General features: G+C 36.1%; 1 protein-coding gene across 2 annotated transcripts in view; it reads left to right on the top strand.

Moving 5' to 3' along the window:
• The window catches only part of B4GALT6 (beta-1,4-galactosyltransferase 6), a 104,905-nt gene extending 82,472 nt beyond the window's left edge, over positions 1-22,433 (top strand). For both annotated transcript variants that reach the window (XM_069099859.1, XM_069099860.1), the window contains exons 7-9: positions 7,453-7,575; positions 17,628-17,729; positions 18,560-22,433. In XM_069099859.1, the coding sequence (XP_068955960.1) occupies positions 7,453-7,575; positions 17,628-17,729; positions 18,560-18,707 (373 nt within the window). In that variant the 3' untranslated portion in view covers positions 18,708-22,433. The remainder of the gene's footprint in view (positions 1-7,452; positions 7,576-17,627; positions 17,730-18,559) is intronic.
• Positions 22,434-23,140: the final 707 nt, after the last annotated feature.

Below are 23,140 nucleotides of genomic sequence, written 5' to 3'. Positions count from 1 at the left end.
GAACTGTGTTGCTCACTGGGGAAAATAAAAAGATAAGCAACAGGTGATCCCGTCATCATGAACTCTGTAATATAGTAGGAAGCATAAGTGTGGTAATATCTTGGGTCCTTTCCATGCTTAGTGCTTCTCCTCTGTGCACTCTCTCCCCCTCCCCAGTATTTGGTATAAACCTTGATAAGGGCTGTGAACATTAGTTATTGGACTGGATAATCTAATGAGTTAGGAAATCAGAACATAATAGCATAATGTCACACATGTACAGTGTGCTATTTGTTATGTGTGCATTATATTTAATTTATTACGCATGCATTATGTGAATGTTGTATAAATGTGACATCCATGATCCATCAAAGGAGCAGCTAGACAGATTGGAAGAAAAGGAAGAAAGAGGGATATTGGAAAAACCCAAAGAGGAGAGGTATCCCAGAGGATAAGGTGATCAGCAGTATAAAATACTGCAATAACTTTGTGAGGGTAGGTGCTATTACTATCCACATACAGATGAGGAAACTGAGGTATGTAGTCTGATTTGTCCAAGGTCAGAAAACTAGTAAGTTTCTGAGGTAGGAGTCCAGCACTCTGAGTGTCATAGTTCCAAATAAGTTTACGATTGTAAAATACTCTGAACCTTAAAGCACTGTGTAAATGCTAGCCACTATTATTCTTGTCTCTCCTCAACAATTAATCCTCTGTGGAGTGCCAAATTGATATTCCTAAAGTATTACATCACCTCCCCTCCCCCCTCTCAATAAACTCCAGTTTTATCCTCCAGAATAATATATTAACTCTTCTGTTTGGCATTTATAATCTTTCACAGTCTGCCTCCAGTCTACATTTCCAGGTTTACTGCACACTATTCTTCTTGTCCATGCTCCAGCAAAACCAACTGCTTGCTGTTCCCTGCACATAACGTTTCATCTCCTATCTCTGTGCCTTTAAGCTATCCGCCATGTCTGGACTGCCCTCCATCTACATCTTAGAATTCCAAGCTCAGTTCAAGTGCTGTTTCTTATATATAATCTATCCTGATCTCTCTCTCCAGTCCCTTTGCGACTGCACAACCTCACCCCCATGTGAATTACTTTGTATAGTTTTGTAACTTTTTTCAGCTTATGTGTTGCTTCCCTCTAGTAGAATGCAATGTCCTTCAGGGCAGGGTCGATTTAGTTTTTGCCTTTTGAATAGCACACATTAAGAGCTCAATAAATGTTGAATTAAATTGAGTTTATTTTAGTGACCCCGCAAATCTTGTAAGAAGGTTCTTCCTCATATCTAATTTAAATCTCTTCTCCTGTACTTTTAAATATTCCCCTCTTGCTTTTTTTTTTTTGAAGATGAAGAATAGCTACCTATCACCCACATATCTATTCATTTAACTTCATTATTTTGGGGTTAAAGAGTCCTAGTTTCTTTAATATTTCTTTATAGATTCTGGTCATTTCATCACTAAGGACTTTTCTTCTCCATTCTGTATAAAGTTTCCTTATTCTTTTTAAATTGTGGACTCCCAGACTTTGTGATAAAGTCTGATCAGCAAAGAATAAAGGGTTGAGAGAAACATTCCTAGGGAGGTCATGATTTTTGCAATTCCTATTTATGAAAATCAGTAAGTAACATGGTCAACTACTAAACAAGTGTATGTAAGGAGGATTTTGTTATCATTTTAGAGTTTAGTTTCTCAGGATTCATGATCATGGCAATGTCCAGTTTCCAAGTGTTAGGTAATAACTCCCAGAAAATAGCCCCAAGGATTCTAGATAGTAGTTTGTAGAAGTGTAGTGACAGACAGTCCTATTGAAACAGTGCCATGAGATGTGGGGGTAACATAATTGATATTTACCATGCTTGTACTGAAAGGCAATATTACTAAAGTTAACCTGTGAAACCACTGTTGGCAAGATTCCTCCTTTGTTTGTTATCCTATGAAGCAAGTGGGCACTGGTCAGTGAGTGGGGAATCTGTGTGTGCCTTGACCAGCCCCCATTAATGCTTGAGAGGAAACCATGGGGAATCCATAGGGGAACCCATTTGGGATCTGGGTAATGCATAGAGGAATGCATGTATCTGCCTCAACTGGTCCCCCATTGAGGCTTGAGGGGATTTAGGGGAAGTGCACAAGCTCTGCTTGTCTCATTTGACCCCATCCAGATGTAGGGGTAGTTGCCCCCCTTTTTGTCAGCCCTTGCAAGAAGAGTGATTAGGAAATGCCGTAGGAGTTGGTGCTCCCATTATCAACAATTCTTTGAGAAGACTTGACTAGAATCAAGTAAAATTATTAACCTCTCCAAAGCTGTCTTCCTATCCTTAACTATCTGACCAGATCAAGAGGGAACCTGTTAAGAGACTGGAGTCCCCAAACTCCAGCTCCTCTTGTGTGTTATCTGTGAAACAAGTAAATGAAATAAGAGCAATGACTTGGAGACAGAGCTGGGTTTAAGCCCTGGCTGTGTGGCCATGGGTCCTTTTCTCTGAAGCTAGAAGTTATACATTCCTCCCTATGTAAATGTCTCATCAGATTTTGCCTGGACTACTTCTTTGCCCATTATTATATTTTTCCTTTTGGTGTAGTTCTTTGTGTATGTGTATTGGCTCCCCATTAGATTGCAAGCTCTTTGAGAGTTGAGTCTTTGTTGTACCCAGCATTATAGGTCTAGGACTTCTCAAGGTAGCTGGTACAGAGTAGACATGGCTGAACTGAAATACAGTTTTCTGTCTTGTTATACTTGATAGTAAATGGAAGAGTTTTGGAACTAAAGGACTTGAATTCAAATCCTGCTCTAGATAACCTACTACACACATGATATTGGGCAAATCACTCAACCTCTCTGTCCTCAACTTTATAAAATGAGGGAGTTGGATTAGAAGAGTGTCTAAGATCCCTTGCAGTTTTTGATGATCTTAGTACAGATATATGAGGGTCTCAGTAAGGTTTATTAGTTTAACAGTGCCACTTGGTGTGTAGTGGATAGAGGAACCAGGAAACCTGGTTCAAGTTCCAGCTCTCATACTTACTAGCTAAGTGGTCATTGGTAAATTGCTGAACCTCTATGAACCTCAGTTTCCTTACCAGCAAAATGGAGATAATAATTTTTTGCCTACTTATTTTGAGGTAAGTACTTTGTGAAACCTTAAAGCTGTATACAAATGTGACCTATTCCTATTATTGAAATTGAATAGCAAGTAGCTCCCTTTCTAAAAAAATTAAATATTCAAAGGGCAGCTAGGTGGCACAGTGGATAGAATGCCAATCCTAGAATCAGGACCTGAGTTCAAATTTGACCTCAGACACTTCCTAGCTGTGTGAACCTGGGTGAGTCACTCAACCTTGTTTGCCTCAGTTTCCTCATCTGTAAAATGAGCTGGAGAAGTAAATGGCAAACTGCTCTAGCATCTGTCAAGAGAACCCCAAATGGGGTCACAAAGAGTTGGACACAACTGAAAAATGACTGAAAAGCAAAAATATTCAGAGGTAGGTTTGTTTAGTTACTGTGGAATTGCTGTTTCAATAAGTCATGCTTTTTAAACTTAATATACCACACATGATTATTGTATAAACAAAATAAGTTATTCACTTCATGAAGTGGTTTCCATTTACTCCCTCTGTGAAGATGCTGGATGATTAAAAGGAGTCAAGTGCCTGACCTGGTAATTCAAATAACTCTAACTTCAGCCTTGTCACTGTAAGTCCCAGGCATAATAAATAAGTAATACAGCAGAGCGCTTCGTTGATTTACCTGGAGGAATAATAGAAGGTGGGGGAAAAAAAGGTTGAAAAATGAGGCAAAAGACTCTTATGTGCACAGCAGCTGGATAGAATATATAACAAATTATATCTGCCAGGGAAAGGAAAACTTGGAAAAGTAAGGCCAGGAATTTTAAATTCACAAACATTTACTCTGCATACAGCATCACCACTGACGTTCTACTATAATTCCTCATCAGATGGGAATAAAAAACAGGAAAAAAAATCTTCACTTTAAAAAATTCTATCTATACCATTTGTTTTTACATAGAGTCACTTGAAGTACTTTTGGTACCCTCCTTCGAGATTTAATCATCTCTTATAGAAAATCAAGGAAGAAATACTAGATACATTGTCAAATATAAACAATGGTAGCTCTTGGCCTCTTTACCAGGAAGAGGGGAAAGTATGTTTCATTATAAGTTTCTTTTACAACACTAGAGGTTTTTTAACCTAAGAATACGGCTTCCATTTAGGGATCTTTTTATTGTGAAATTGCTTTAGGCATTCTGTCTGTTACTATTTTGATTCTGAATATCTTGCTCTCAGTTCATAAAATCTTCCCTTCTCTGAATTCTTGATATTAATCATTTCTTAGTGCAAAATAATATTCCATTACATTAATCTAGGTTTGCTGAGCCATTCCCCAATTGATGAATACCTACTTTGTTTCAACTTCTTTGCCACTAAGTGTGCTGCTATGAAGATTAGACCTTTGTTTCTGTCTTTGATACCCATGGAGGGTACATGCTTAAATTCTATTGACTTGATAACAAAATAAAGAAGGGGTCAATTATACCCAACTGAAGGAATGTGAAATAGGAAATCATTTATGATTGGCCTCACTCAGCCAGAGTGGTCTCTATCTCTCTGGGCATTCTTTATCATTTTGTCTTTTTCCAGTGGCTTAGGAGACAAAAGGGGGAAGCACAGGACTAGGAACCATTTTGTAGTTTCCTTTGTTTCATGGGTTGATGTGACCAAAGAATTTCATCTCATAGTGGCCATCCTACTGGTAATGAGTCTTTCTATCTATGGTTAGGCTAGCCTTCAGAAAACATATATAGACTGCTGCTGGCCAGTTGCTTTTTCATCTTGGTAGACTCTGTTAGGGTTTGTTTCCATGTAGGCATTGCCTAGTAGAATGTAAGCTGACTGAGGGGAGGGACCTTTTTTTTTTCCAGATCTAATATTCTACATTCTTTTTTTTTTTAATTGATTTGTTTATTTACCTTTAGTTTACAACATTCATTTCTACAGTCCCCTTGAGTTTCAAATTTTCTTGCCCTCCCTCACCTTCCCTCCCATCATGGCAGCATGCACTCGAATATAGGATCTACAAATATCTTCACATTGATCATTAGTCAGGTTGTAAAGAAGGATTATAACTGATGGAATGATCAATGGGAAAGAGAAAACAAAACAAGAAGAAGAAACACAGCAAGTAGTTTGTTTCAGTCTGCATTCAGACTCCACATCTCTTTCTCTGGATGTGAATATCTCTTGATCATGAGTCTTTTGGAGTTGTCTTATAACCTTACATTGCTGATAGGAGCCCATTCTATTGAAGTTAGTCTTCACATATACATCGTGTGCAGATTTCTCCTGGTTCTGCTCTCCTCGCTCAGAATCGGTTTATATAAGTCTCTCCAGACTATTATGAAGTCCATCTGCTCCTCATTTCTTATAGCACAATATTATTCCATTACACTCATATACCACAACTTGTTCAGCCATTCCCCAATTGATGGGCATCCCCTTGATTTCCAATTCTTTGCAGGGACCTTTTTTTTTGGGGGGGGAGGGGTATCTCTGTGTCCCTAATGTCTTGTACATAGTAAACCTTTAATTAATATTTGTTAAATTGAACAACCCACGGTTACCTTTATTCCATACTGAGGAATCAGGGAAGAACTTTCCTAGAAGCTGTAAAGTGCACTAAAAATATACATTGTCATTATTTCCTAAATTCCTTTTTCAGAATAAATAATCAACTCAAGTTTATGTAGAAATATCATGGTATAATGAGAAAAGTGCTAAACTTGGAGTCAGAAAGACCTGTGTTTCAGTCCTGTCTCTGACCCTTAGCACCATGCCTGGCATGTAGTAAGCACTTAATAAATGCTAATTGATTACTAGTTGGAAGGGAGTCACTTTACCTTTCTAAATTTCAGGTTTTTTTTATCTGTTAAATAGGGATATTAATGTTACTTACCTCCATGGTTGTGAGAATTAAAATGAGATATTGTACATAAATAATTATATAATATAAACTCTTAATATTATTATTTGGAAGGTAAAATCCATCCTCTTTCCTGCTCCCATGCGATGGCTTCAGCATTTCCAGAAGTTTTCTCAAGGTCATGCTGTATTTTTCAAAGAGTCTCAACTCAAAATGTATGTGACCATTCATCTGTGCCGTTGGAATAGTTCCCATTTCAGCACCAGTAAAATAGTTGATTTATGATCTATTTTCAGGAGTAGTATAGGAATAGGCAGCTGGGCTAAATAAATTTATTTAGTTATTCATCTTCATTTTGATTTTTCCTACTCTAGGCAACAAATTAGTTTTCAATTGAATGTTTCTGTATTTTATCAATGTAATCAACTAACTGATTAAATAAACGTTTATTAAACATCTACTGTGTGTCAGGTACTATGCTTTGAGCTGAAGATATAAAAACAAAAACAAAACAATTCCTGTTCTCAGAAAGTACACCTTTTAACAGAACTCTGATATTAATATGTGCTTAGCAACTTAGACATAATTGTTTATAGACTTGGTACGAATTTAATTTTAGTGCCCCCCCCCACCGCCCCAACCCAAGTAGATACTTTAAGCAATGTTAATATTCAGGTCTGGGAAAATATCAATATTTCAATTACTTGAATTCTATTGTGCTATAAGAAATGATAAGCTCAGTGATCTTAGAAAAACATAGATAGACTTACATGAAATAATGAAGAGTAAAATGAGCAGAACCAAGAGAACATTGTATATGGTAACAGCAATATTGTTTTAAGAACAATTTTGGATGAGTAAGTAATTTTGGTTATTATAAATAACCAAGTTAACTTCAAAGGTTGTGTGAAGGAAGATGCTATCAGCATCCAGAGAAAGAACTGATAAATAGAAGTATGCATAGAATGATTTTACATACACACATATTTGTGTCTAGTGGTAGCAATCTCTGGGGGGTAGGAAGGGAAAAAAAGGAAAAAAAGAAATTTATATGATAACTTTATTATATATTTAAAAGGAATATCAATTTGTACAAAATAAATCTGCAGTTTCATGTGCAATTATCTTTTTTTGTTATACAGTTATGGAAATGCTTTATTACATCAATTAAAAATACAATTACATAAATACAATGGCAATTTAAAAATTACAATTACCTTTTACTGTTCTATTTTCATAACTTAGTACACCTGAAGGGCATTTTTCTCCTCTCACTGTACTATAAAATATTATATTTAGTGATAATTTTTAGTTGTAACAATAATAGGTCTTAAGAGTATTTTAAAAACTTTTATTCTAGAGTTAATATCATGAAAATTGATATTGTTTTTCATCATGGAAAATAAGGTCATTCCCTCCTCCCTCCCAGTTATACTTAGACATTTATAAACTGAAAACTCTGATTTGTATGTGAAATTGTAGGTAAATTTTATTGCTTAGAAGAAATTTTACCCCCTTTCTTTTTCAGTCTTCCATATAATGAGTTTTTTGGTGGTGTGAGTGGACTGACAGTGGAGCAATTTAAAAAGATCAATGGATTTCCTAATGCCTTCTGGGGATGGGGAGGAGAAGATGATGATCTCTGGAATAGGTATGTTGCTTAACTGTATAAGTTCTTCATTTCATACAAGATTCCAAGTTGCTTTTCACTATTGAACTAATAGGGAAATGAAAGAAAAAGAAATTATTATTTTGTGATTCTTATAGCAATCCCTTGTTTAATGAGATAGAAATGATTCAATAAAGTTTTCTAGAAAGGAAATTTTAGGTTATGTAAATTGTCTTTTATAAAGTTGAATTGCCATTCTTTGAAAAATATTGACCTCCTAGATGACATAAACTAACATCTTTAAAAAACTGCTAGAATCATAGATACAACTGGAACATACCCCAAAGGTAAAAATTTGTCCAATCCTTTTATTTTACATAAGAAAAAAACAAGACCTAGAAGTAAAGTTAGCACAACTCAGATTCTCAAAGCTGTATTTAAAGATGGTGGGAAGGAGGGATGGACTATCAAAACAGGAGATAATAATCAGCATTAATAATAATAATAATACCTTGTATTAAAAACTCATCAACAAATGCTATTTTTTTTAAACTGACATTATGATTGTCTGCTTTATCCTACCTAATTTACCATTTCCACCATGGAGGGATCAGTCCCAAAAGTTTTAGTAACTTGGTTAAATTTTCATCAACTTCAAACCACTTTAGAACATCTTACTTTTATTTCAAGGTAATCATTTTCTTGCCTTTTTTCTGTATTTGAGGAAAGGGAAAGGATAAGGACATAGAAAAAAGATGGAATTTCTTTTTTCAAATCTCTTGCATTTACCAGCCTTTCTTTTTAGATATCTCTCAGTAACACTTGCACAACTCTTTATGACATTTTCATATGGAACAAGATAGCAATACATAAATCTGAAATATTTAGTTGGTATTTAAAAATTAAGATTTACCTTAATACCTTCATGGACATGTAATTAATTTTTCGCTAACTAATGTTTTCATTAGCAAATTAATAGATTGTACGTTTGTTGAGCTTTCTTTTTCAAAGCTGATAGTTTCTTTCATGAAAGAAAGTCTCCATTTGTTGCTTCCACTGGGTCTACATAATTACCTCCCAATCCTTTCTTGGTAGATAGAAACTAGTTTCTCCAGGATTCCTAAAGACCTCCTTATCACCAGAGCTAATGGTCTTTCTTTCATCCTCCTTGAATATTCTGCATCAATTGACATCACTGATCTCCATATCTTAATGAAAATCAATCAGTAAACATTTTTGGAGTACCTGATCTGGAACTGTGTTAAGCACAAGGGATACAAAGAGGCAAAAGCAATCTCTGCCTTATAAGAGTTTACATTCTCAAAGGGGAGACAACATATAAACAAATACTTACAAAACAAGCTATTTCCCAGATAAATAGAAAATAATTAACGGAGGGAAGTCCCTGAATTTTAAGAGGGGTTGGGAAAGGTTTTCTGTAGAAGGGAGATTTTAGTTGGGACTTAAAGGAAGCCAGGTAGGTCAGTAGTCAGAGCAGAGGAGGGAGCATTCCAGGCATGGGAAACAGCCCAAGAAAATTCCGGGAGTTGAGAAATGGAGTATCTTATTCATGGAATAGCCAGGAGGCCAGTGTCACTGGATAGAAGATTATGTGCATTATGTGTCAAACAGTGTGTTTTTATTTTATCCACTAGAGTTTATTGAGTGGGGTGACATGATTGTCCTGCTCTTTAGGAAGACCACTTTAGTGTCTGCATGAAGGATGGATTAGAGTAAGGAGAAACCTGAAGCAGGCAGAACCACCCACAGACTATTGCAATAATCCAGGTATAAGACTACAAGCCGCCTGCTCTAGAGTGATTGAAGTGACAGAGGAGAAGAGGAAACATATGCAAGAGAAGTTGAAAAAGTGAAATCAGCAGGCCTTGGCAACAGATTGGATATGGGGTTGAGAGTTAGTGAGGAAGACAAGATACCTCCTAGGTTGTGAGCTTGAGGGACTAGAAGGATATTTTACAGTAATAGGGAAGGTGGTGGTAGAGGGAAGATAATGAGTTTCATTTTGAATATATTGAGTCCAAGATGTCTACCGGACATGCAGTTTGAGATGTCTAAAAGGCAGTTGGACATGCAAGACTGGAGGTCGGCAAAGAATTTGGGGCAGGACAGGTAGATTTGTGAATCATCGACATAGATTTGGTAATTAAATCCATGGGATGAAATTACCAAGTGAAGTAGCATAGAGGGAGAAGGCCCACAGTAGAACCCTGAGGAAAACCTTTAGGTAGAGAGTGTAATCTGGAAGAAGGTCCAGCAGAAGATACAGAGAAGGAGTAGTCATATAGGTAGAAGGAAGAACAGGAGAAAGTCGTGTACCAAAAACCTAGAGAGAAGAGAGCACCAAGGAGAAGAGAATGATCCACAGTGTCAGAGACTGCAGACATGTCCGGGAGAATTGAGAAGGGATCCATTAATAACTTTGGAGAGAACAGTTTCAGTGGAATGATAAGGTTGGAAGCTGGATTGTAGGTTAAGAAGAGAGTGAGAGAAAAGTAGAGGTACCTATTGTACATGGCCTTTATAGTTACAAAGGGGTAGAAGGATCAAGTCAGGGTTTGTTTTTTTTCAGGATGGGGGCAACATGAGCATATTTAGGCAGCAGTAAATGAGCCCTAGAGAGGTAAAAATTAAAAATAAGTGAGAGGTGGGGATGGCAGAGGGAGCACTCTTTGGGAAAGATGGAATGGAATGGGATTGCTTGAACAAGTAGAAGAGTTAGCATTGGTAAGGAACAGGGCCATTTTTGTCATGGGATGGGCACTTCTTTAGTTTCCAGTTCTTTGCCACTGCAAAAAAGAGCCACTTTAAATGTTTTTGGAGCAAAAAATAAGGGGGAAACAACACATAGGAAGAAGGTGTCCAGGGAGGGATATTTTGGTTTGGAAAGTTATAAGGAGGGGGTGAAGCCAAGGTGGCAGAGTAAAAGCAGAGCTCTCCCCCAAACAACTCCAAATACCTGTAAAAATGACTCTAAACAAAGTCAAGAGGAGCAGCATCCACAAAAAGAGTGAAAGAAATCTCTGGCCAAAGACAACCTGGAAAGCTGACAGGAAAGATCTGTTGCACCAGTCTGGGAGAGGAGCTTAGTCCAGCATGGGCACTGACTATGCCCCAGTAAACCTGGAATAGGCCTCAGGGGCCTGAATCACTAGCAGTTGTGGCAATTTCCAGACTTCTCAACCCACAAATGCCAAGGACAACTTAAAAGGTCAGTAGGAAAGAGCTGTTGGATCAGCATGATAGAGGAGCACTGTCCAGCCTCAACACAGTTCCGGCCCTAGAAAACCAGGAGTAGGCATGGGAGTGACTAAATCAGCAGCAGCAGTGGTGGTGGCAGCAGTTATTTCCAGAACTCTCAGTTCACAGATGGTCACTAGAGCTATTTCTGAAAACAGCTCCACAAAACCCCTGAACCTTGGGACAGTACATCCTCCATACTGGAAGCAGATCCCTACCCTAATGAAGAATTAAAAAGTCAAGAAATAGATTGGGAAAATGAGCAAACAGAAAAAGAACAACTCCTCAGACTATACAGTCTTACTTTGGTGACAAGCAAGATCAAAACACACTAAGAAAAAGTCAACAAAGTCAAAGCTCCTACATCCAAAGCCTCTAAGAAAAAGTATGAATTGGTCTCAGGCCATGAAAGAGCTCACAAAGGATTTTGACAACCAAGCAAGAGAATTAGAGGAAAAATTGGGAAGAGAAATGAGAGTGAAGCAAGAAAATCATGAAAAACAAGTCAAGAACTTGCTAAAGGACACACCCAAAAATACTGAAGAAAATAACACCCTAAAAATAGCCTAGACCAAGTGGCAAGAAAGGTCCAAAAAGCCAATGAGGAGAAGAATGCCTTAAAAAGCATAACTGACCAAATCGAAAAGGAGTTTCAAAAGCTTATTGAAGAAAATACTTAAAAATTGGAATGGAGTGAATGGAAACTAATGATTTTATGAGAAATCAAGAAATTATAAAACAGAACATAAAAAATGAAAAAAAAATAGAAGGCAGTATGAAATATCTTATTGGAAAAAACAACTGACCTAGAAAATAGATCCAGGAGAGATAATTTAAAAATTATTGAACTACCTAAAAGCCATGATCAAAAAAAGAACCTAGACATCTTCTTTCAAGAAATTATCAAGGAAAATTGCCCTATATTCTAGAACCAGAGGGTAAAATAGAAATTAAAAGAATCCACTGATCACCTCCTGAAAGAGATCCCAAAAGGAAAACTCCCAGGAATATTATAGCCAAATTCCAGAGCTCCCAGGTCAAGGAGAAAATATTGCAAACAGCCAGAAAGAAACAATTCGAGTATGTGGAAAAACAATCAGGATAACACAAGATTTAGCAGCTTCTACATTAAGGGATTGCAGGGCTTCAAAATTGATATTCTGTATGTCAAAGGAGCTAGGATTAAAACCAAGAATCACCTGACTAGCAAAACTGAGTGTATTTAATGAGGGGAAAAAATTGATATTCAGTGACGTAAAAGAATTTAAGGCATTCTTGAGAAGAAAAGAGCTAAATAGAAAATTTGACTTTTAAATACAAGACTCAAGAGAAGCATGAAGGGGCAGGTAGGTGAACACAGTGAAAAGAGCACTGGCCCTGGAGTCAGGAGGACCTGAATTCAAATTTGGCCTTAGACACTTAACACTTACTAGCTGTGTGATGTTGGGCAAATCACTTAACCCCAGTTGCCCTCCACAAAGCAAAAAATAAAATGAAAAGAGAAGCATGAAAAGGTTAAACAGGAAAGAGAAATCATAAGGGACTTATTAAAGTTGAACATTTTACATTCCTACATGGAAAGATATCTGTAGCTCATAAGACCTTTCTCATTATTAGGGTAGTTGAAGGGAATATATATAGACAGAGGGCACAGGGTGAGTTAAATATGAAGGAATGTTATCTAAAAATTAAATTGAGAGGTGAGAGAGGAATGTACTGGGAGAAGAAGAAAGGGAGAGGTAGAATTGGGTAAATTATCTCACATAAAAGAGGCAAGAAAAAGCTTTTACAGTGGAGGGGAAAAGGGGGGAAGTGGGAATAAGTGAACCTTACTTTCATTGGAATTGGCTTAAGTAGGGAATAACATACATACTAAACTGGGTATGGAAATCTCCCTTACCCTACAGGAAAGTAGGGGGGAAGAAGCTAAGAGAGGGGATTAGTGATAGAAAGGAGGGCAGATTGGGGGAGGGGATAATCAAAAGCAAATACTTTTAAGAAGGGACAGTGTGAAAGGAAACAACATGACTATTATGGAAGTGTTTTGCATAACTTCACAGTATAACCTATATCAAATTGCTTGCCTTCTCAATGAGAGTGGGTAGGAAAGAAGGAAGGGTGAGAATTTGGAACTCAAAATTATAAAAACAGGTTAAAAATTGTTTTTACATGTATCTGAGAAATAAGATACATAGACCATGGGGTATAGAAATCTATCTTACCCTACAGGAAAATAGATGAAGAAGGGGATAAGAAAAGGGGGAGGGGGTGATAGAAGGGAAGGCAGAATGGGGGAAGGGCAATCAGAAACAAAACACTTTTGAGGAGGGATGGGGTGAAAGAAGAGAGAGAATAGAATAAATGGGGGTAGAGGGAATAGGATGGTAGGAAATATAGTTAGCAATAGTAAGTGTGAAAAAAAAATTTTTTTGAAGCATGCTTCTCTGATAAAGGCCTCATTTCTCTAACATAGAGAACTGTGTAAAATTTATAAAAGTAATAGCCATGCCCCAATTGATAAATGATCAAAAGATATAATCAGTTTTCAGATGAAGTAACTAATTCTCACTATTGATTGGAGAAATGCAAGTTAAAACAATTCTGAAGCAGTACCTCACACCTATTAGATTAGATAATAGGACAGAAAAGATAGAAGACAAATGTTGGAGGATATGTGGGGGAAATGAGATATTAATGTACTGTAGTAAGAGATCTAAATTGATTAAACCATTCTATAGAGCAATTTGGAACCATGCTCAAAGTACCATGCTTACCCTTTGACATAGCAATACCGCTACTAGATCTGTATCCCAAAAGAGATTAAAAAAAAAAAAAGGAAAAAGATTTATATGTACAAAACTATTTATAGCTGCTGTTTTCTGGGGGTAAAGAATTGGAAATTGAGGGGAAGCCCATCAATTGGGGAATGTCTGAATAAGTTGTGGTATGTAATTGTAATGGAATACTATTGTACTATAAGAAATGATGAGCAGGAAGTTCTCAGAAAAAAAAAAACCTAGAAAGACTGACACGGGTTGATGCAAAGTGAAATGTAATGGGTACAAAGTAACAGCAGTATTGTAGGATGATCAGCTGCGAATGACTTAGCTATTCTCAGCAATACAATGTTCCATGACAGCTCTGAAGGATTTAGGATGAAAAATGCTCTCCGTCCCCAGAGAAAGAATTAATTTTGTCTGAATACAGATTGAAGCAACTTTTGCTTGTTTTTTTTCCCACTTTATTTTTCTTGATTTTTAAAAAATCTGTGTTTTCTTTCACAGCATGACTATTATAGTCATGTTTTTCAAGACTACACATATATAGCCGATATGGAATTGCTTGCCTTCTCAGTGGTGGGGGGTGGGAGGAGAGTGAGGGGAAGAAGGGAGAGAATTTGGAACTCAGAGTTTTAAAAATAAATGTTAAAAATTGTTGTTTACATGTAACTGGGGGAAAATTAAATACTAAACAAATACCCCCAAAAGAGAAAGTTATGAGGATAGTGAGTGTAGCCATAGGGGAGTAGGTTGGTACATCCTTTCCAGGAGTAATAACAGAGATGATTTTATTACAGATACCAAAATGGAAAACTAATGGTGGTGGTGGGGAATGTGTGAAATTGTGCAAGTGCAATGGCAAGGTGACTAGCAAAGAGAGGACTGAGGAGTAATGTAAAGCTGGAGCCAAGATAGGTAGTGTATAACTGAGGTACCCATTGGTCAGAATAGTGGGTTCCCATGGGAACCCAGAAACATTCTGGGGATGAAGAATCCCTAGGACTTGGTCTTGAGGCATGATAACTAGTAGTAATCTAGGTGGGTAGTAATGAGAATACAGAAAAGGGAACAGATTCATGAGACATTTTGTTGGGCATTATCAACAAAATCTTGCAACTAATCAGATGGGAGATGTGAAGAAGGAAGAGACAAAGAACCTTGAGTTTTCAGATACAGGAGACTGGATAAATGATGGTGCCATGTATAAATAGTGAAGTCAAAAAGAGAATGAACTTGGGTTTTGAAAATTTTGATATTGAGATGCTGATGGAATCTGCAGGTAAAGATGGGTTATAGGGCTTACAAGTTAGAGCTTGTGAAAGAGTTCAGAGACAGAATTATAGATTTGAGAGTTAATCTGTAGTGGGGATAGATAAAGCTTTGGGAGGGAATGGGATTGTCAAGGAAGAGAGTGTAGAGAGAAAAGGGCAGAGAGCTAAGGATCATCTTAGGAGAACATCTATCATAAGTTGTTAAGAAGAAGACAAACACAGAGGAGTGGCTAGATAGGTAGGAGGAAAACCAGGAGAAAATCATCTCTGAAGGCAATGGAGAAGTAAGTATTCAGAAGTGAGGAGATCATTAATAGTGTTATATATTCCTGAGATATCAGTGATGATGCATCAAAAAACCATTTTATCTGGATGAACTTTCAGAGAGTAATTTCACTAGAATGGTAGGAAGGAAACCAAGATAGAGTTGGGAGAAGGGATGGAGGTATTGGAAATAGACAATTTGTTTTCAAGAAGTTTGAGAGAAGAGACATGGAATGGTAGGTATATGGGGTAGAAAGTTTAAGGGAATTAAGGAAAACTGGACATACTTGGAAAGAAAGGTTGAAAAGATATGAAAAAGAAGGGATGACTTCTGGTGTTCAGTTCTGGAGGAGGCCAGAGGAGTTGGTATTAAGGTAACAGTGGGCTTATAATAAAGAGTAGAGAGTTCCTTTTATTCTCCTACACAGTTCTCCAGTTCTTGTTTGTATTGTAATAATTTATGTATCTCTTGCATCCAATGTATACTGGCTATAATGACCTTGACAGAAAGTGAGCCCTAAATACTGAAAATTCAAGGATTTTTGTTCCTTAAAGTAGTCTTGTAACTATGAATTTCTGGAAGTCAAATTGTGATGAAAGGCATTATAGTGTCATCAAAGATAAAGAGTTGACTTTGAAGTCAGGAGGTGCAGAGTTTGGAAGTCCTACCTCTCACAGATACTGGCTATATTACCCAGGGCAAGTCACTTAAACTCTTACAGTACTCTAGGTAACCCTCTAAGACTATTTATTGCAGGGAAAGCATTCATCTCTATTGGTAGATGAAACGTCCTTACCAGGAGTTTCCTATGCCAATAAAATCATAGTCTAGGGAATTTGTATGAAGTAGAGAACTACCGTAATCCTTCTTTAGGGGGTAGAAAGATAAATGGTAAAGTTCTACTCTCATCAGACATGTCCATAGGATACAGAAAGTTCAAAAGAGATGTAGAAATAAGCCAGTTTAGACAATTGTTTGTTAGAATGGACCAAATTTTTTCTTTTAAATTTATTTACTTTTAGCTTACGACATTCAGTTCCACAAGTTTTTAAGATCCAAATTTTCTCCCCTCTCCCCCACTCCATGGCAGCATGCAATCCAATATACTGTGTTTCCTCGATAATAAGACCTATCTCGAAAATAAGCCCTCTCCTTACTGTGTAAGGTTCCTCTAAAATAAGCCCTCCCCCGAAAATAAGCCCTATTGAGATTGCTACTGTAGTGAAGGTGATCCCCTGCGCTACACGCTACATTACGGTACTCTCTGTATGCACTGTCTCCCCCCCCCCCCAGTGAAACGCACGCCGCGCTCTGAGCTGCATCCAATCAGAGCTGCAGCAGTGAGCGCGTCATCCTGTTCTTCCCCAGTGATTTGCTTATTGAATAAAGGTACATTTTTTTGTTCACATTTACCTGTTTATTAAAATTGCTGTCAATGTTCATTAAAATAAGCCCTCCCCTGAAAATAAGCCCTCTGGTGTTTTTCTGTCCAAAAAATATAATAAGACAGTGTCTTATTATCGGGGAAACACGGTAGATTCTACATATACCTTCACATTAAACATCAGTCTAATTGTAAAGAAAAATTAACAATGAGAAAGAAGAAACAAAACAAAATGAAAAAGAGAGCAATAGTTTGCTTCAGTCTGTATTCAGACTCCATAATTCTTTCTCTGGATGTGGATAGCCTTTTCTGTCATGAGTCTTTTGGAGCTGTCTTATAATCTTGTATTTCTGAGAAGAACCCATTCTATTAGTCATCACAGATACAATGTGTCTGTAATTGTGTACAATGTTTTCTTGGTTCTGCTCTCCTCACTCAGCATCAGTTTATATGTCTCTCCAGGTCATTATGAAGTTTGTCTATTCCTCATTTCTTCTAGCACAATAGTATTCCATTACATTCATATACCACAACTTGTTTAGCTATTCCCCAATTGAAGGGCATCCCCTTGATTTCCAATTCTTTGCTACTACAAAAATAGCTGCTATAAATATTTTTGTACATACAGGTCCTCCTCCCACTTGTATGATCTTTTTTGGGATACAGCCCTAGAAGTGGTATTGCTGGGTCAAAGGGTATGCACATTTTTATAGCTCTTTGGGCATAGTATGGACCAATTTTTTTTATTACACTACAATGTTCTGATAAAAATATTTGTTGAACTGAATGCAATGGATGGTTAAACCTTTTGTCTCCTAATGTCTATCGGACAGACTTCCAGTATTTCTGAATCCATCTTATGGGTGGCTGTTGTTCATAAATGTTTTGCCATGAACTGATTTCTAACTCTAATTCCTAACCCCTAATTCCTAACTATAATTGCCTTTCTCTTTCTGCCCCCTGGGCCTTTAAAAAAAAAAAGGAGAGGGGAAACATAACACAGTTTAGTGTAACTCACAGGAATATAAACATTCCTCAGAATTGCTTTGCATTTAAATTGAAAACACAGTTCTAATTTTCATGTGTAAAGTTTGCCTTCCTTATATTTTCCTCTCTTCACATATATTGAACTGTAGAGTTCATTTTGCTGGATATAATGTAACAAGACCTGAGGGAGACTTAGGAAAATACAAGTCCATTCCTCATCATCATCGAGGGGAAGTCCAGTTTTTAGGACGGTAAGTTCATATTTAGAAATCTGAATATAAAATATTCCCAACTAGATGGTCATAACTCTATATGAAACATTTTAAAAGTTATTTGTTTATTGATAAAATCCTCTAAAAAAGATTTTGCTGAAATGTTTTAAAATTACCATTCCTTATAAAATGAAAAATGACACCCTACCTATTCTAATAAAAAAAACCATAGTATTAAAGACTTCAGTTTACTTGTAGTAAAAATGATGATTCCTCAGCATATTTAGAAAAATTCATAATGCTTCATCAGTTTTTATTTTCTTTCTAAACTTGATTCTTGTATCCTCATTTCTCAGGAAATGTGTGAAGTAAATTATACATCATTCAGTACACTAGATTGTAAATCAAGACTGGAGAAAACTCCCAATTTCTGTTTCTTTTGTTTTAGGTCTATGTGGCACTGACAGTTTCTAAATAAAAAGACAATCTGGTATTGAATGTTAAGGAACATATGAATCTCAATCAAAGGCAAATGTGTAAACAGAAAACTTATTTTCCTTTATAGGTTCTGTGTAAATCTAATAAAATTAATGGCATGAGTAAGAATGGTAGTCATTTAATTACCTAGGATTATTACATTACAAAAGGGCAACTATTTTTGGTTGTTTTTTTTTAAACTTTTGAAAATGCAAAATATTTGTAGTTATAAAGAGAAGATTTGGGCTTAGAAGAAATATTTATAAATTTTAATTATTGTTTTTTTAATATGTCAAAGACATCTTTTCAGTGTAAAATGGATCCAAAGATACTGTTTGTTGTATTTCTTTCTAAGCATTTCATCATATTTTTTGTACTTTCTCATTCTACAGATATAAGTTGCTACGATACTCAAGAGAGCGTCAGTACATTGATGGGTTGAACAATTTAATATACACTCCTAAAATTCTGATCAGTAGGCTGTACAAAAACATCACTGTAAACCTCACTCCAGACTTAGCTCCTGTTCAAGACTATTGAAAGAAATGGATCTCATTGCAAGACCAACTGTACTGCTGGACTAGAAGCTTGATGTGCACTGATAGGAAATATTTATAGGAGCTTTTTGGCCATTGAGAGATGTGTGAAAAGAAGTGAAGTGTATGACAGTGTATGCCTGAAAGAAGAAAAGCCAGCAGCCAATACTCAATGTTTACAGCATGGAACTATTAACAGTCAAGCCTTCTTTAACTATATTCTCGGTGTTAAGAAACCACTCAGCTATATACATGGATAGCACTCTAGAAAATAGATACCATTGCTTAGGAGTGAGAGCTCTCTTCTACCAGAAAAAAAATTTTTTATACTAAAAACTATGATTTTAATTTAAGTTAATGCTTTATTTCCTTTTAAAAAATGTTTTGTAAATATATGTGATGTAAATTTATGTGGTCAAATAGCTTTTCAATATAATAATGTGTTGAAATTCTGCATGCCCTTATTCGTTTTTTGTAGGAATTTTTAAAAAAAATTTGCATGGAAGAACTGATGTAAATTTGTTACCAACCAGAGGTTAACCCTTGTGTGAAATGAAGGAACTGTGAATAATTGATGGCCAGCTATGATAGTAAACTATTATACTAGTTTTGAGCTTTAGGCCTCCAGCTGTTTTTATTGGACAGATTCATAGCTTTCATGAGATGTTAATGGTACAGGGAAAGAAATTAAGTAGCGCTCCCTTCCTGCTAGGTTTATGTAATTTCCTTCCTCACTTTCTCATCTAGTTTTGCTGAGTCGCAATCATATTGTTTATGTGTATTGCATGTGTAATACCAAGAAAAACTTAAAAGTTCTTATATATCTCATATAAAGGACCTCTTATTTTAAGTGTCTTCACATGTGCCACTAGTGTTAGTGACAGGGATTCTGTGCCTAAAACAATGTTCTCAAGTTCCTGGGTGTTTGTACACTGTAGTAATTTTTTTTTATTACTAGTGAATAGCACTTTTATTCCTAAATCAAAAGAGCCAAAAAAGTCTTCATTTCAAAGAAAAACCACCACCCACTATAGTTTTGCTGTTGTTGTTTCTAAAGAATGAATTATGGGAAACCCTGCAGTACTTGAGTTATGCTATTCAATTTGGGGTTTAAATAAAGAATTAAACTTTCTATTTTGTGGAGATAAATATTAGAAGGAACTATCATTTTTAAAGTTTGATTCAGTCTACATTTTATATATTCAGAAAATTATAGCTGGAAAGGGACCTAAGAGATCATCTAATCCAACTTCCCCATCTTAAAGATGAGGACACTGAGGTGGAGATGAATTGACTTGCCCAAGATCTTATAGCTAGGGGCAGAATCAGGATCAGAATCCTGGTCTCCTGACTTGGTCCTGTCCTCATGTCACCATACCACACTGCCTCTTATGTATCATTCACTTTCAGGATCATTCATGTGGTATTAATGATTACATTTGCCAACAAAAAGCATTCATATACAGAACCCTGTTACAAAAGAGCTTGTTATGAGATTGATTTAGAGATGAGTCAAATTATGTCATTCCCCCCTCCCCTACATTTAGAAAATGCCTGATATAAAACAGTTCACAGGTAGGTGTTAGTCAAATCTCTAATGCTAGGGTAATAAAAAGGCTTCACTTTCTTTAGAAACATGATATATTTAGTTTTAAGTGAACTTTTCAATGTTGAAGCAAATTATGCCAACATGCTACCTTTTTTTGACAGCTGTCAATCATAATCATTTAGTATTTCTTGAACCAAAGATTTTTTTTTAATCCTTAAATGTTATGATGAATGTCAAACAAAATAGGTAGTTGCAGAATTAGAAAACATGCAACCTTATTTACACCTGAATATTTGCTTCATGGATTCCTCTGAAAAGATTCATGGTTGGGTTATCTCAGGTTGTGAGTGCAAACTTTAAAGTAGTTTTTGCTCTGGCAACCTTGACAGCACAAAGGAACATAACCCAAAACTTAAAAATAATTAGTTGCCTGTAACTTTGAGAAAACAGAAAGTTGTTTGGCATAAAGTTAGGAGGTGAGGTAAATTTATTTCTGTTTTGTTGCTTGGAAAAGTTTTTTATTTTTAATATATTTCATTTTTACTTCCTTCTGTGGCATAAATAAATGTCAGCCAAAGTTTTTAAAATGGTTGTTTAAAGTGCTTTGAGAATTTCATTCTCTGGCCATTTTTCTCTTATATCAAATATATTTTCTTACTTCTGAAAAACAAAAGAAGCTGTGATGGGAAAAAATAGCATTTATCAAGACCTACAATTCACTAAGCTATTTTTTTTTAACAGAGTAAAGCCTAATTAGTAAATATTACACTGACAATTGTGGAATGAGTTTGCAGATGGAGAGAAGAATTGCTGCAGGTTCCTATTTCTCATTAAAGAAACTTTTTTCTTAAGCAGGTACAAATATTATAGGTTTTTATTTTAAACTTTAAAATTGAGAGTTGCCCACATTTTGGTCTTTTCATTTAAATGAATCTGGTGCAGTATTAAGGAAAATGTAATACTGTAAGGTATCTGCTGTGTTTATTTGGCCTATGTACGTTTTTCAACATAACTAATTTTTTTTTAGTTTTGAAACTGAATGTTTGCAAACATTCAGGTACATGTAGTTGGAAATTGTATGTACCTTTTTGTAAAAAGTATAGATAATCAATTTTATAGTTAAAACAGTGATGTGGTTCAGTATTAGTGGATCAAGCCTTGCCCAGTTGCTTAATTATAGTTAAATGCACCCTAATTTACTCCAGAGAAATTAAATTAAATTAATTAAAATGTACTCACGTACAACAATATGTTCTTAAATCAGTCAAGTCACTTTGGCTTAGGCTTAAATTATGTTTGTCTTGTTAAAAGAATATGAAGGATATTGTTCAATAACCTAAATACTCTAAATATCAATCCAGGATTTTTTAAAAAGACTACCTTGAGGGTATGATTTTAAATTGTCCTTAGTGCCCACTGCACTATAGCAGGAGTAAACATAGTGCCTTTTACAAAAAGGAAATGTAATGACTGGTGTGCATACTTATGAGCAAAGTTTTGTACACGTGGTCTGTCTGCTGCTGAAGTTCTGTTCTAATTCACAATTTAAGTATAAAATTCCATCTTTTCCAGCTTCTACACTTGACAGAAATAGGAAAACAACACCCACGCCAAATATAAGATATAATGAACTTGGAAATTTTAGTTTTCAAATTCTATTTCTTAAATTTGGTGGGGTAGGAGGATTAATGATTGTATCTTATCCACTCCATTTGCATGGAAAAGTGATCGCTTATTGAAAGACTGTCTCTACTACTCTCCTAGCCAAATCGTTGATTTCCATTTTAGACCAAAATGGAAAAAAAATCAATAGAACTTCCTCCCTTTTTGGGGAGGATATTCTGACAAGTGAATGCAAAATGTTTTTCATTTTATTTGACCTTTACCAGTCTGCATTATATTTCATTTTTATCTTTCTCAACTAAGGAATAGATTACTAGTCCTGTTGCAGTGGAATCATGAGTGTGCTAGTGAAGAAAAATAAAAAGGATGCATTGGTGTATATCAAGAGAAAGTGTACTTAAGAATTTTATTTATAAAGGTGTGAAAGGCTTTTACAAAAATGCACTGAAATGCTGGGAACTTACTGTGTACTATCATGTTTTGATTTTTATTTTGCTCTTCATGAAAATGTTTGTACTTTTTTATCATTGTCTTTTATGAAATATAATGTTCTGAAGATTTTGTGTGATTTAATTTTTTCTCATAGATGCTTTGTGTTGGATTATCAGTAAGATTTATTCTCATTTTAAAAGCTCCAGATGAATTTTTCTGTGCATGGTCTGATTGATAGAAAACATCAACAAAAACAAATGTGGGCTATATAGCTCTTTGCTCCTGCAGTTTTAATTGGATAAGTGGAAAGAGCTCATCTTAATCATGTATCTCTAAAGGGGCATATACTCACAAATCTCACAGTTGGAAGGGACCTCAGAGGTGAGCTTGTCAAACCTGTATGTGGAGAACAATCCCTTCTATGACTCCTGAAAAGTGGTCATCCAGCCTTTGCTTGAGGGCCTCAGTCTTGAGGAGAAACATTTACCTTCTGAAGCAGTCCAGTCCACATTAGTATAGCTCTGGTTTTTTTTTTTTTTTTGCTTTTTGGAGGGCAGTTGGGAATAAGTGACTTGCCCAGAGTCACATGGCTAGTTTGTGTGTGTGTGTGTGTGTTTAGTGTCTGAGGCCAGATTTGAACTCAGGTCCTGCTGACTTCAGGGCCGGTGCTCTATCACTGTGCCACCTAGCCACCCCAGTATAGCTCTGATTCTTAGGAAGTTTTTCTTTACCTAAAGCCTAAATCTGTCTTGCTTCAACTTCTGTCCCATTGTTCTCAGTCTTTCCTTCCTTCCTTCCTTCCTTCCTTCCTTCCTTCCTTCCTTCCTTACCTG

This window comes from Petaurus breviceps, unplaced genomic scaffold, assembly GCF_028583685.1.
Source record: "Petaurus breviceps papuanus isolate PSGF00001 unplaced genomic scaffold, PetGlider_PUasm1.0 38, whole genome shotgun sequence".
In the NCBI taxonomy this organism is placed as follows: Eukaryota; Metazoa; Chordata; class Mammalia; order Diprotodontia; family Petauridae; genus Petaurus; species Petaurus breviceps.
The sequence above is the reverse complement of the archived record's forward strand: the minus strand, read 5'-3'. Positions and strand labels throughout refer to the sequence as shown.